Below are 15,053 nucleotides of genomic sequence, written 5' to 3' on the forward strand. Positions count from 1 at the left end.
AAATGTCTGTGCACGTGCCTGCATCCCACCATAAGCTGTAGCTGAATAATAATCAGGTCAACTCGTCAACTAAAACTATGGCGCAGGCCCCACGGCGCAGGCCCCACGGCGCAGGCCCCACGGCACAGGCCCCACGGCGCAGGCCCCACGGCGCAGGCCCCACGGCGCAGGCCCCACGGCACAGGCCCCACGGCACAGGCCCCACGGCACAGGCCTCGTAGGAACGTGGATCCTTTCTGGGTCCGGAATGTGTGACAAACCCTTTATTTCACCATCTGTATTTGTGTTTCAGGTGTAAAAGTAAACAGAAACCTCCGAGCTGTTGTAGTTTTCTCATTTATTGACTAAATAAAAACTGAAATGCGAGATGCAGCGTAGAGAGGGTGTCCTTCCTGCAGCCCCTGAAGGCAGCACCACAGTCAGACGGTAGCTGAAGCAGGACAGCATGCTGGTCACAGTCCATCAATCGAGCTGGACTCACATATGCTATGCTACACACACACACACACACACACAACACGACAGAATACGCACATCCTGCAAAGATTAATTCAGTCACTTTGGGGTTTTAGGCAGAGAAGGCTCGATTATGTTCCAACAGCAGAATGGGACACAACATGCTGAAGACATCACACACACACACACATATATATATATATATATACGCACATAAGACAATAAAACACCAACCGGACCGTGGTAGACATTTTTAAAAACATTAAACATGAATGAATGTGACTCTGGAGACGAGGCTCCTCCCCTCCGAGGCCGCTGAGCCTCCATGGAAGACGTCGGCGGTTCAGGACCAGAACAGTGCTGAGGTTTATTGGCGGGTCGCTGGTTTTGGGAGCCACGCGGCTCTGAAGCTGAAGGGGATGTCGTTAGAAACTGTGGTTAGAAAGTTAAAGACATGGTTTCTGGTTTTGCCTTCATGCTCTAAAGATGTCCCCTCAGCTCCTGGTGGATGTTTTTGAATTTCCAAACATCAGGCGTCGTTACAAGATAAGGAAGTACGTCTTCCTTATTTAAGGTTAATCAGCTGACGTCACCCAGCAGAGAGATACAGACTTCAGATTAGTTTGAGACGCGTTACTGCGACATGGACTGGAGTCATGAGGGGGTCAATAATGTAAAGAAATAATGCCAGTATATAGTGAAACAGCTATGGGGGGGGGGGGGGCTTTAGTGCTAGGACCATGTGGTCTGCTACAGCGAGGTGGTTTAGCGAGGGTCATCGGGAGCGGGGATCTTCTCCAAGCTGGGCTCCATGCCCCAGATCTCCCGGGCATACTCGGTGATGGTGCGGTCGCTGGAGAATTTACCACAGCCGGCGATGTTGTGGATCACCATCTTGGTCCACGCTTTAGGGTCCTTCAGGAGGGGGGGAGAGGTGGTGTGAGGGGTTACATTGTAAAAGAAGGTGCTAGACCATGATACGTTTCAGGTACCAACAGTAACATACAGTACTGTATTCTGACTTGAAGGTGTGGATTAACATGAGCTGCTTTAGAATACAGTGTACCTCATTACCACAACCAATACACACTAGTACACACAGAGGGACAGTACCACATAGTAAAGCACAATGTACTGCATATTTCATATAGAAAGCAGAGACATGTCGTCAAACACTGCTGGCCGGTCTGACCTTGTAGAGGGCGCTGGCTCTCTCCTGACAGGTGATGTAGGCCTCGTAGTCGGCGAACACCTTGAACCTGCAGGCGCACCGGAAACAACACATTCATCAGCAGGACGTTGAGGACGCCGCCGGCCGAGGACCTGCAGCGGAGCGACAGCATCACTGCACCCACCTGTCGTGGTGCATCAGCATGTTGACGAGGTCCATGAAGAGGTCGGGCTGGCTGGGGCTGAAGAGGCCTCCGGAGATCTGGTCCATCGCCTGCTTCAGCTCGGGGATGCGGTTGTAGTACGACTCGGCGTCATAGCTGAGGACGAGAGACATTCATGAGACACTCTGTAGTTGTTTTGGGGTCTTTGTAGTCTTTGTGTCTCTTTGTAGTCGTGTTTTGTCTCTTTGTAGTCTGTGTGTCTCTTTGTAGTCGTGTTGTGTCTCTTTGTAGTCGTGTTGTGTCTCTTTGTAGTCGTGTTGTGTCTCTTTGTAGTCTGTGTGTCTCTTTGTAGTCTGTGTGTCTCTTTGTAGTCGTGTTGTGTCTCTTTGTAGTCATGTTGTGTCTCTTTGTAGTCGTGTTGTGTCTCTTTGTAGACTGTGTCTCTTTGTAGTCGTGTTGTGTCTCTTTGTAGTCTGTGTGTCTCTTTGTAGTCTGTGTGTCTCTTTGTAGTCTGTGTGTCTCTTTGTAGTCTGTGTGTCTCTTTGTAGTCTGTGTGTCTCTTTGTAGTCGTGTTGTGTCTCTTTGTAGACTGTGTCTCTTTGTAGTCTGTGTGTCTCTTTGTAGTCTTTGTGTCTCTTTGTAGACTGTGTCTCTTTGTAGTCTGTGTGTCTTTGTAGTCTGTGTGTCTCTTTGTAGTCTTTGTGTCTCTTTGTAGTCTGTGTGTCTCTTTGTAGTCTTTGTGTCTCTTTGTAGTCTTGTTGTGTCTCTTTGTGTTTCTTCCAGTGACATGTTGTCTGCCCCTCTCGGCCCGTCCAGTAATGATCCATGAAGATTCATTTGAAGGACTCACCCCTTCTCGTCCATGGCCTTCACGTCGGGGACCCTCATGCCGAAGATGAAGAGGTTCTCCTCCCCAGCTTCCTCCGCCATCTCCACGTTGGCTCCGTCCATGGTGCCGATGGTGAGCGCTCCGTTCAGCATGAACTTCATGTTGCCGGTGCCGGAGGCCTCGGTGCCGGCCGTGGAGATCTGCTCCGACAGGTCGGATGCTGGGATGACTGGACAAGAGACACGGGTTCAAGGTCAGACTTCAGGTTCACGGTCATATTACAGGTTCATGGTCAGATTCCAGGTTCAATGTCAGACTCCAGGTTCACGGTCTGCCTCCAGGTCCTCGGCTTCAGCTTCCTCACCCTTTTCCGCCAGAGTGACGCGGTAGTTCTCCAGGTAGATGACCTTGAGGTGGTCGCCCACCACAGGGTCGTTATTGACGATGTCTCCGATGGATGTGACCAGCTTGATGATCATCTTGGCGGTGTGGTAACCGGGAGCCGCCTGAGGACAGCGAGGACATCATCGTGAGGACCACAATATACTAAGCAGGCTGGACCATGAGTCCAGGAAGTGGACGGTCATCTGCGGGGTCACTTTACTCTCTCGGGAAAAACTAATCATAAAATAAGAGCTATAAATCTAGAATTGTCTGGAAGACTAAATTGATGACAGGAATCACAAAGATGATATTTGAAATGTGCACATTGTAAAACTATCAGTATTGGTGTAAACTTGGTACAATAACGAGCTCAATGGAACGAGGCAATTCAAACTAAAGGAAGTGGCATGAACTCACTGCTGGGAGATGACTTTATTTTCATCCTTTGGGTCACAACACATTCATAAACTATCACCCCGTAAAGAGCTTTAGCTCATACGGGTCCATTAAACTATTACACTTTATTACATGTATAAATGAGCATCTATCCGTAGCCGTACTGTCAAGTTCAAATGTTTTCAAAATAAAAGTCTGATTCACCAATTAGACAGGAAGTGGATTAAAACCTCGTTAAATTCTTTAAGCAATACAACATCAAAGGCATACATCAAAACCAATAAAGGCCAATAGAGAACAGGAAATGGACTCCAACATAATCCTTCCACGAGGCGATTCACAGCCTCACTCAGCCACTCACCTTTCCTCCAATTATCACGGTCCTGGGGGTCCAGGACTTGGTGGGTTCCTTCTTGATTCCTGATTCAAAACAAACAAACACGTCTTTGGTCTGAACTCGGTCTCCATTCAGCGAGGGTTAGACGAGAGGAGGAGACCCACGGTTGTAGAGCGTGATGATGTGCAGGCAGTTGAGCAGCTGCCTCTTGTACTCGTGGATCCTCTTCACCTGGACATCGAACATGGAGTTGGGGTTGATCTTCACCTTGTAGTGCTCCTCCAGGTGGGCGGAGAACTTCATCTTGTTCTCCTAGAAGTTGAGGTGGCACAGAGAGAAGATTAACAACCCATCAGGGGAAAGAGGACAAGATCTTCACCATCGTCACCGCTCTTCAAGCTCTCCAAGCTCTCACTTGTTTGACTTTGGCAACGTCCCGGATGAAGGCATCATCGTCCACGAAGTCCAGAAGGTTCTTCAGCTGGTCAAGGTCACGGATGTACTCCTCACCAATCCTCTGAATAACAAGGCAGGGTTCATCCACATGACCAATGAACAGGGTTCATCCACATGACCAATGAATAGGGTTCATCTACATGACCAATGAACAGGGTTCATCCACATGACCAATGAACAGGGTTCATCCACATGACCAATGAACAGGGTTCATCCACATGACCAATGAACAGGTTCATCACCATGACCAATGAACAGGGTTCATCCACATGGTGACCAATGAACAGGGGTCATCCACATGACCAATGAACAGGGTTCATCCACATGGCCAATGAACAGGGTTCATCCACATGGTGACCAATGGGTCTCCAGGACTTTGAACTACATCTGTATGGGCCGGCCGTGTAGGCCAATTGACACAAATCTGATTGGCTATCGGGACATTAGTGTCATTTGACACACGGCCGGCCCATAAAAGTGTCTTTCAAATGACACAATTTGACAATTAAGGGAAGTGTTCATTCAACTGACCCCCAACTGACCATCAACTGACCCCCAACTGACCATCAACTGACCATCAACTGCCCCCCAACTGACCATCAACTGACCCCCAACTGACCATCAACTGACCATCAACTGCCCATCAACTGACCCCCAACTGACCATCAACTGCCCCCCAACTGACCATCAACTGACCATCAACTGACCATCAAATTTCCATGACCAAATATTTTGTGAAATCTCGGTGTAAGCATGAAACGATGAGAAAATGTCGTATTTAAACTAACAATGAGAATTCAAAATGACAAATGAGAAACAATAGTTTGATTAAAAGTTACGGTGCGTTCACTTGCAGCGCGAAAAATGTGCGCTGCAAGTATGAGACCGTGTGCCGGCTTTATATTTCTGGAGCGTCATTTTGAACAGTCATTATTTAAAACCCAGTATAAATGAACATATGAATATAACACATTTATATGACTTTCCCAAAACGTTGGGAATTTTTTTCTCTCCAGGCCTGGAAATAAACTTACAATTTTACAAATTCCAGGACTTTTCCAGGTTTTCCATGATCTTATGAACCCTGAAACCGGCTCACATGAGGTCAAGTGGCTCTGCTCATCCTGTGCTTTGGTCATCAGAATATTAATCACATTATATTCAGTGTGTAACGCACCTCCGCGATGACCTCAGCCAGGCCGGGGTTACACATGACCAGCCAGCGCCGGGGCGTGATGCCGTTGGTCTTGTTCTGAAACTTGTCGGGGTCTGCTTCGTAGAAGTCCTTGAACCTGAGGAGGAGGAGGAGGAGGAGGAGGAGGAGAAAACGGTTTTGGTGTCAAACACAACATGGCCACCCTCCACTAGCCCAGAGGAGCGGTTCCCTACACCGTGTCTTTGATGATCTCAGAGTGGATGCGGGCCACCCCGTTGACGGCGTGAGATCCCACAATGCACAGGTGGGCCATGTTGATCTTCTTCACGTCCCCCTCCTCGATCAGGGACATGCGGCGCAAGCGGTCACAGTCTCCAGGGAAAAGCTTGCCGATGCGCTGGAGGGGAGACGGAGAGAGTTCTGGTGTTAGGAGGTGGGCTTCTCGTCCACCACGACACACACTGGGAGGACACTGGTTACCGAGAGACACAGCCAGAGCGCTGGTAGAGTATCAAACTGTCTGAGTCAAGACACAGAGCAGGAACGCCTTTCAGTGCACCGTTTGCACCGTTTGCACCGTTAGCTGCTAGCCCGTCGCCATGTTGAGAGCCGTGTGGAGTCAACCCCCCCGAGGACTTAACCAGATGGCCGGTTGGCTAACTCAATGCCGAGCGGACAGAGTTGAGTTCAAGTCCAACCGTCACCTTCTTTTAGAGGACACATCTGGTCTTCAGCGTGTTCATGATGTCATCTGCCTGGCTCAATCATCTCGGTCCGTGCGAGTCAAGTGCTGCTAATAGATCGGCTCTGATGTGGTAAACGGGATGAAACATACTGGAGCCCTCACACCATGCTGGGGAGTTTACAGTCAATAACGGTCGACACAGCAAACACTACAGCTCCGGGCCTCGGGGCCCGGGGCCTCGGGTCAAGGCCGTACAGGGTGGATCTTAGAGTTTTAATAGAAATCCTCATCGATAGCTCTTAGCTGCCCGTGCGGCGGCCCTCTACCTCCAGGTGCCGCCTGTTGATCTCATAGATGAGCTCCAGGTGGCGCGGCAGCAGGTTCTGGAAGAGGTCCACGGGCCAGCGCTCCAGAGCTTCAGGCAGCACGGTGTGGTTGGTGTAGGCACAGGTACGAACCACGATGTCCCAGGCCTGCACACAGGGGACATCACACACACAGCAGAATGTGTGTGTGTGACATGGAAATACCACTGAACTCGTGTATGTGATGTTGATGTATTCATGTACATTTTAAGTGTTTTTTCTACATTTCTTGTCTCATTTAACCAAATCAAAAGTATTCGCAATATTTTTTTCAAATATTATTTATATTATAATCAACCTCTTGAGATTTACATTTGTAAATCAACACACACACACACACCTTTTCCCACGCCAGCTTCTCCACGTCCACCAGGATCCTCATGAGCTCGGGGATGGCCAGCGCAGGGTGTGTGTCGTTCAGCTGGATGGCCACCTGCACGGCACAGAGGACGTTCACTTCAAAAACATACAACGAAATGGAGTAGCAGAGTCATCAGCAGCAACAGTGAAAACATGTATAAAAACATTAATACTGGACATTTAAAAATAAATAAGAGTAAATAAGACAGGCATCAATGGCTTAAATGTGTGGTGTAATTAAGGAAACAGTGTTTAGCTCTAAAGAGACGAATGGCAAACACACGACGTTCAAGCTGCAGCACAGCGATGTGCCCTGGAGATAAGAGCAGCTCCCAGGTCAGAGGTCAGGAGCTGTGCCCCTCTCACCTTGTCCGGCAGCGTGGAGAGGTCCAGTCGCACGAACTCGGTGGAGCCGAACTTGGAGGCTTTGAAGCGCCGGACGATGTCCTGAAGAGTCGCCGCCACCACGAAGTACTCCTGCTTCAGGCGCAGCTCCTTCCCCTCGAAGAACTGAAGCACAGCGGCGACAACACGGCTCAGAGCGCAGCCTCACGGAGAGCCGGTTATGAGCAGCACTTCGGCCGTGAGGCCACCTACGTTGTCGTTGGGGTAGAGGACCCTGGAGATGTTCTCCGCCAGGTTTCTGTCCAGCACGGCTTGGATGTAGCCGCCGACATTAACTGTGGGACACAAGAGGCCGTTGACCCGTGTTGTGATACTAATGACGACAACAACTCAGCATGACGACAACGCACAGTCCTTGAGGTTGAAGTCACACGGGGCCTTGGCGGACCACAGTCGCATGGTGTTGACGATGTTGTTCCTGTAGCCGGGCACGGGGGTGTCGTAAGGAAGAGCCAGAACCACCTGAGCAGAGAGCAAAGACACATTGAATACTGTTCATGTTCCATGAGCCTCTGCTCACACGGATGAGGCGCTGCTGCTCGTTAGTAGTTTGTTTTTTATAACCGACGACTGTAAATGGAGATTATTTGAACCCAATAGAAGTGAAGTGCTGCCCCCTGTCTGTCTGGAGTATGTGGCCATGTATTACATACTGCACCTTTAATGTTTCATCTGTGAGATCAGAAGACAGCATAAAGGTCGTTAAATGCTGAGCTCAGTTTGGTCCCTATTCATCAACGAGCACATTGTAAAGGAGTATTGTGTGTTTTGCTTATGTTAACATATATACATTATATATATATATATACTACATTCAAAGGTTTGGCGTCACAGGTGTATAGAGGCCCATCTCCAGTGTTCTAATGGTACATTGTGTTATCACCTTAGAAGACTAACGGAGGGGTAGAAAACCCTTGAAACCCTTTTGATGTGAGCGCAGCTGAAAACAGTTATGCTGGTGAAGCTATAAAACTGGTCTTTCTTTAAGCCACAAGAAGAACAACATTAATATTTACTATAAAAATCCTTATTTATAACCTTGTTCATGTTTTGACTAGATTTTATATTCATGTTGAATTCATTTGATAAATACAAGTGTGAGTTTTCATGGAAAACTCCAAATTATCTGGGTGACCCCAAACTTTTGAACGGTGGTGTAAATATTTTTTGTAACTCGCAAATAATGGTATCGACCTAAACAATCTAATATCAGTTGGTTTTGAATTACAAGCCAGAGTAATTATTGTTAATCATGATATGAATGAACGATGGTATTGAATGAGCCAACAGTAACCATGGAGACGGCACGCGGTGAACACGGCGCTCAGGTCCTGACCTGCGTGTCCACCCACTTCACGCCCTCCTCCGTGTGCTCCACGCGGCCGTAGAAGTGGACCGGCCTCATGTACTCGGGCCGGGCCTTCTCCCACGGGTTCCCGTAGCGCAGCCAGTCATCAGCCTCCTCCACCTGTGGACACACCACGGTGAACTACACCTCACACACGGCTCCGAGGGTCCCATCAAGAAAAGCTCTGTGGGGGACCCGAGGACGCGGGCTTTATTGCAGCCTTGACTGTAGTTTGCTTTTCTGTAAACACGCGTTCCAGTTACACTCTGTCTGTATTGTGTTGTTTGACACCAGAGGAAGGCGAGGACTTCCCTTTTCTGTTGAAGAAATATGAAACCAGTATCGTCTTATGGAGGATACAAGGTTCCACTGTCATACATAATTAAATTAAATAATGAAGGAATAATGAAAGACCTCAATTATCAAAAAAATATATGTGCAGGCTCATTTGAAAGTAAATATACATGCATATTAATAATATAATAAGAAAACAAATAAATATATAATAAAATTAAAATAATAATAAATTGGGAAATAATTGAAGATGAAAATATAACAACAATGATTAATTACTTACTTTTCTATACACATATATATATATATTTAATTACCCTGCACATTTATTAGATGGAGGCGTTCTCTCTCCAGTCTTTAAAGGAGCTGGTTTACAGGTCTACAGGTCGTGAGGTCGTGAGGTGAACCGACCTGCCAGCCGTCCACGATCTTCTGGTTGAAGATGCCGAACTCGTAGCGGATCCCGTATCCGTAGGCAGCCAGACCCAGAGAGGCCATGGAGTCCAGGAAGCACGCTGAGGAAACATTGGGGGGAGGGGGGGGTCTGTTTGAGACCAGCACTAAACAGCACTGTGCGTCAGCAGCCAATCAGGAGGCAGCAGGAACTCACCGGCCAGGCGACCCAGACCACCGTTGCCTAGACCGGCGTCTTCCTCCATGTCCTGCAGCTCCTCCATGTCCAGACCCAGCTGAGGACACACACACTCAGACATCCTATGACTGAGACAACGCCCCCATTGGTTGGGGGCTGCAGGCTTGAAGCCTCCAGTTTAACATGTTGTCTTTCATCATCTGGGATGTTTGAGTGACAGAGAATTCGACTGCGGAAAAGTTACGCTGGGGTAGGCTCTGGTAGCGACCTGTCAATCACCCTGAAGCCCCGCCCCTAAAGCGTCCCCTGCTTTATGGTCTGTGTGACTCTAAATGACCATAAAGTACTAAATGATAACATCATGCTGTATAGAAGAAGACTTGAAACTAGAGACTGAGACATCAACTCATGTCTACAAGTGCAAGTGACTTTTTTTCGTCCTGATGTGCGCGCACACGCCGGCATCGGAGCTCACCGACGGAGAGCCGAGAAGTGTTAACGCGACGCGTAGAGACAGAATGACATGCTGTTGGTTCGAGACGATCAATATCAGATCGTCAAGTACGCAAAGGCGCGAAGTAACACAAGTGGCATTACGCATTGTTGATTATTTTCGCGCATGCGTACCTGCGTACCAGTTATGTGCACCCCTGATTATATAGACTTCTATACAACCAGAGGAGTCGCCCCCTGGTGGAAGGAGAGAGAATGCATGTGTAAGGCACTTTGGCATTGGCTTCACTTTCTCCTGCCTGGAACACGTCAACATCAGGTGGGAAACTGGAACCAGACATGTGGAGGCGTGATGGTTGGTTGTCCAATCCCTTTTGTTCTGTAGTTTAATCATATTTTGTAACCCCCCCGACTCACCTGGTATATAGCTTCATCGCAGGCGTTCTCCAAGGCCAGGTTGACCATGGTGTTCTGCAAAGTGCGACCCATGTAGAACTCCAGGGAGAGGTAGTAGACGCGCTGCAGGAAGACACAATTCAATTCAGTTTATTTGTATAGCCCAATTTCACAAATTACAAATTTGTCTCGGAGTGCTTTACAATCTGTACACATAGACATCCCTGCCCCAAAACCTCACATCGGACCAGGAAAAACTCCCAAATAAGCCTTCAGGGGGAAAAAAAGGGAAGAAACCTTCAGGAGAGCAACAGAGGAGGATCCCTCTCCAGGATGGACAGAACAATAGATGTCATGTGACCAGAAGGACAGATTTAGAGTTAAAATACATTCAATGAATATGACAGAGTGTATGAATAGTTCATAGTAGGCATATTCCACGATGGAGACCTCCACGATCCATCAGGCAGATGGCGGTGGGGAGGAGGAGTGGGCGGAGTCTCAACAGTGGGCGGAGTCTCAACAGGACAGTGGCGTAGTCAGGAGCAGGAACTCCACGACCCAGACCTCGATGCTCCATCAGCAGATAGGATCTATGCCGTCTCATAGGGTCCGATGACCCCATGAGACGTGAAGTCAAAAGGACTCCAGGGAGAAAGCAGAGTTAGTAACGTGTGATTGAGAGATGAACATTCATCCCTAAGGAGAGAAAAGAGGAGATAGGTACTCAGTGCATCCTAAACGTCCCCCGGCAGCTATAAGCCTATAGCAGCATATCAAGGGGCTGGACCAGGTGAACCTGATTCAGCCCTAACTATAAGCTCTGTCAAAGAGGAAGGTCTTAAGTCTACTCTTAAACGAGGTGACTGTGTCTGCCTCCCGGACTGAAATTGGAAGCTGGTTCCATAAAAGAGGAGCTTGATAACTAAAGGCTCTGGCTCCCATTCTACTTTTTAAGACTCTAGGAACTACAAGTAGTCCCGCATTTAGTGAGCGTAGCTCTCTAGTGGGGCAATATGGTACTACAAGCTCCTGAAGATATGATGGTGCATCACCAATCAAGGCTTTGTACGTTAAGAGAAGAATTTTAAAAGTGATTCTTGATTTTACTGGGAGCCAGTGCAGAGCAGCTAGTGCAGGAGTGATGTGATCTCTTTTCTTAGTTTTAGTGAGAACACGAGCTGCAGCATTCTGGATCAACTGGAGGGACCTAAGAGACTTATAGAGCAGCCTGATAATAAGGAGTTGCAGTAATCCAGTCTGAAGTAACGACGCTGAACCAATTTTTCTGCATCTTTTGAGACAAGATGTGCCTGATTTTGAAATATTACGTAGATGAAAGAATGCAGTCCTTGAGATTTGCTTTACGTGGGAGTTAAAGGACAAGTCCCGATCAAAGATAACGCCAAGATTCTTTACAGTGGTGTTGGATGCCAGGGCAATGCCGTCTACAGAAACCACATCACCAGATAATTGATCTCTGAGGTGCTCAGGGCCGAGTAAAATTACTTTGGTTTTGTCTGAGTTTAACATCAAGAAGTTGCAGGTCATCCATGTTTTTATGTCTTTAAGACATGCTTGAATTTATCGAGTTGGTTGCTCTCCTCTGGTTTTATCGATAAATATAGTTGAGTATCATCTGCATAACAATGAAAGTTTATGGAGTGTTTCCTGATAATATTGCCCAAAGGAAGCATGTATAAGGTAAATAAAATTGGTCCAAGCACAGAACCTTGTGGAACTCCGTGATTAACGTTGGTGGTTATCGAGGCGTCATCGTTTACAAATACAAACTGAGATCGATCTGATAAATAGGATTTAAACCAAATTAGTGCCGTGCCTGAAATGCCAATCGACTGCTCCAGTCTCTGTAACAGGATGTCATGGTCAATGGTGTCGAATGCAGCACTAAGGTCTAACAAGACCAGGACAGAGATGAGTCCTCTATCAGGACTAAGGTCTAACAAGACCAGGACAGAGAGGAGTCCTTTATCTGCTAACATTAAGAGGTCATTTGTAATTTTCACCAGTGCTGTCTCGGTGCTGTGGTGTTTTCTAAATCCTGATTGAAATTTCTCAAATAAACTATTATGATGTAGAAAGTCGCACAACTGATTTGCGACCACTTTCTCAAGGATCTTGGAGAGGAAGGGGAGGTTAGAGATCGGTCTGTAGTTAGCCAACACCTCTGGATCCAGAGTGGGCTTCTTCAGGAGAGGTTTAATAACAGCCACTTTGAAGGAGTGTGGTACGTGGCCTGTTAGCAGAGACACATTGATAATATCTAATAGAGAGCCGCCAATTAAAGGCAAAACGTCTTTAAGCAGCCTCGTCGGGATGGGGTCCAAGAGACAGGTAGACGTGTTCGAAGTAGAAACCGTTGAAGATAATTGGTCACGGTTGATGGGAGAAAAGCCCTCCAAATATACACCAGGGCATACAGCGGTTTCCAAGGTCATTCCACTTGAGGACAGATTGGCACTGGTTATGGGCAAGAGAATATTAATCTTGTCCCTCATAGTTAAAATCTTTTCATTAAAAAAGTTCATAAAGTCATTACCACTGAGGTTTATAGGAATGCTCGGCTCCACAGAGCTGTGACTCTATCAGCCTGGAGAGAAACCTGGGGTTGTTCTTATTTTTCTCTATTACTGATGAGTAATAGGCTGCTCTGGCATTACGGAGGGCCTTCTTATATGTTTTAAGACTATCTCGCCAAACTAAGCGGGATTCTTCGAGATTAGTTGAACGCCATATGCGTTCAAGCTTTCGTGACGTTTGCTTCAGTTTGCGGGTCTGAGGGTTATACCAGGGAGCAAACCTCCTCTTCCTCACTGTCTTCTTCTTCAGAGGGGCTATCGAGTCCAGTGTCATTCTCAGAGAGCCTGTGGCACTGTCAACAAGATGATCAATCTGGGACGGACTAAAGTTAGACCAGGAGTCCTCTGTTATATTGAGACGTGGTATCGAATCAAATACAGAAGGAATCACACAGAAGCAGCCTGTGATCTCGGGGCTCGACCCCCCATGTGAAGCTCAACTTGGAATAAATATTGAGAAACCCAGACAAATATAAACCGTTTTACCTGAAATAAAATTAATAATTAGCGAACTAAAATTTAGGATACTTATAATACAACACACATGGCCCATTTGGTGTTCCTAGAGGCCCGGCAACGTTATCTCTGGTGAAGCAGCAGCTGATGTCAGAGGCAACAACGGAGCTATTAACAGCTGCAACTATATCTCTAGAATCCAGCCAGCGGCCCTCACGCCTCCTCACAGCTCGGTGAGGGAGAGGCAACACAGACTGCTGCTGGTGGGGGTCGCATCAAGGTCATTGGAGACGTATATGTGACAAAGGCATCCGGTACTCAGTATAAATAGGAGAGGGATTCAACAGTTCCACTGACTTCAGACACACAGGATGCATGTGGCCATGAACCAAGACATCACTTCTCTCTGGGAAACCCTACAGACTACAGATACAGACGGAGAGGATAATGACTGTTTATGAAAATGCTCAGATGTGTGTCCTTGTTCTTTAAAGCCCCTTTAACTTTCTGGACCGGTTGTTTCCTCCTGCTACTGAAGCTTTAGGAGGAATATCCAACGCTTCTTTTATGGAAACATGCTGGGTGTCTTGCACGTACATTTAAAAACATACTTCAGGGTCCTTGATGACACCGGAATCAGACTGTCTGGTGGCGGAGTTCAGGCCAGACAGCGGCCCTCCATCAGATCGCTGTCCCATCCCCCAGAGCAGCAGACCTTGAAGGGCTCTTACGTAATGCATAAACCGTGATGGCGCTTTATATCCTCTGCACGGCCCCCGGAGGAGGGGGGGGGGTGCTTCCAGTGCTGGCGACTTAATGTGACAATATGACAATCTGCAAAGTAGCAACATTTTTCTTTTTTTAAACTGTGTGGCCATTTTGTGATGCGTAGTGTTTGCTGGTGGTGGTGGAGGAGGGAAGGGGGCGGGCGCGGGGGGGAGTTACGTAACACTGGACCAGCAACCAGTTGATTCTCCTGACCCCCGACAGGGACCGTGGAGGATGACACCGGGGTGTCAGACCCGTTGGAAGCATCGTGCATTGTCCCTGAACGCCACACAGCTGATCAGGCCAAGGTTACTGAGATGCAGCTGCACGCGCAGAACATTATGTAACAGGAGATGTCAGTGCGCGCGCACACTTTAACTCGGTGTCAAAACACAATACGCGGTACTTCAAAGAAGCCGAGACATTCATATCCGTGGATATAAACAGCTAAAGACCAGGTTGCACGCGCACACACTTGTTAAAACACGCGCGCGCGGTCATTATGTGTGCTCGCTGCGGCACGGCGCGCCCCCCCCGGTGTACGTGCGGCGCCGCGCGGCTTACTTTGGGGTCTTTCTCGTAGTAGTGCTGCTGGGTCCGGATCCAGCGGCCCACCAGGTAGTCCCGCACCGTGTTGGCCAGGGCGAAGTAGTAGTCCCGCTTGGTGGCCACATTGCGGTCCTTCACCAGGGTGAAGTGCAGGTGCCGGTTGAAGTTCGTCTTCAGGTCCGAGACGCTCTCCACGCCGGCCAGACCCCGGACGGAGATCTGCTTCCTCTTGTCCTGGTCGGTGAGCGGCGTGGCCATGTTGAGGTCTGTGTGTGACTGAACGGCCACTTCTGTCTCCTTGAGCAGGCAGCCGCGATTTGACCGGACAGACGGTTTTATCTGTCAAGATAGAATGGAGAAAATAAGCTCTTCCGGTCCACAGCTTCAAAATAAAAGCCCAGCGCGCACACGTTGAGTTGTGCAGTACGTCACAC

The 15,053-nt window shown here is 48.1% G+C and overlaps 1 protein-coding gene and 1 long non-coding RNA gene across 3 annotated transcripts; one reads left to right on the forward strand and one right to left on the reverse strand.

Moving 5' to 3' along the window:
- Positions 1-316: 316 nt before the first annotated feature.
- Positions 317-14,935, reverse strand: LOC130211634 (glycogen phosphorylase, muscle form). Of its 2 annotated transcripts, XM_056442506.1 has the most exons (21): positions 10,636-10,652; positions 10,471-10,516; positions 10,268-10,369; positions 9,416-9,494; positions 9,217-9,320; positions 8,500-8,631; positions 7,514-7,625; positions 7,356-7,438; positions 7,125-7,268; positions 6,739-6,831; positions 6,360-6,506; positions 5,582-5,745; positions 5,370-5,484; positions 4,152-4,253; positions 3,901-4,048; positions 3,761-3,819; positions 2,984-3,125; positions 2,641-2,848; positions 1,812-1,946; positions 1,649-1,715; positions 317-1,371 (listed from the first exon to the last, which is right to left on the reverse strand). In XM_056442506.1, coding segments are annotated over exons 1-21 (2,334 nt in total). In that variant the 5' UTR covers positions 10,638-10,652; the 3' UTR covers positions 317-1,221. The 2 variants fall into 2 exon arrangements, with proteins under 2 accessions (XP_056298481.1, XP_056298480.1); XM_056442505.1 differs by lacking the exons at positions 10,471-10,516; positions 10,636-10,652 and adding an exon at positions 14,635-14,935.
- Positions 11,843-12,911, forward strand: LOC130211635 (uncharacterized). The gene is made up of 2 exons (XR_008835115.1): positions 11,843-12,159; positions 12,205-12,911. It is a non-coding gene; the product is annotated as an uncharacterized LOC130211635 (long non-coding RNA).
- Positions 14,936-15,053: the final 118 nt, after the last annotated feature.

This window comes from Pseudoliparis swirei, chromosome 21, assembly GCF_029220125.1.
Source record: "Pseudoliparis swirei isolate HS2019 ecotype Mariana Trench chromosome 21, NWPU_hadal_v1, whole genome shotgun sequence".
In the NCBI taxonomy this organism is placed as follows: domain Eukaryota; kingdom Metazoa; phylum Chordata; class Actinopteri; order Perciformes; family Liparidae; genus Pseudoliparis; species Pseudoliparis swirei.

Excerpts from the sequence above, each read along its gene's own strand:
- LOC130211634 (XM_056442505.1), bottom strand. The coding sequence starts at position 14,877 with ATGGCCACGCCGCTCACCGACCAGGACAAGAGGAAGCAGATCTCCGTC. Across the intron at positions 8,632-9,216 it reads AGATCGTGGACGGCTGGCAG|GTGGAGGAGGCTGATGACTG; the intron begins GTCGGTTCACCT and ends GTGTGTCCACAG. Across the intron at positions 7,269-7,355 it reads TCCTCTACCCCAACGACAAC|TTCTTCGAGGGGAAGGAGCT; the intron begins GTAGGTGGCCTC and ends GCTGTGCTTCAG.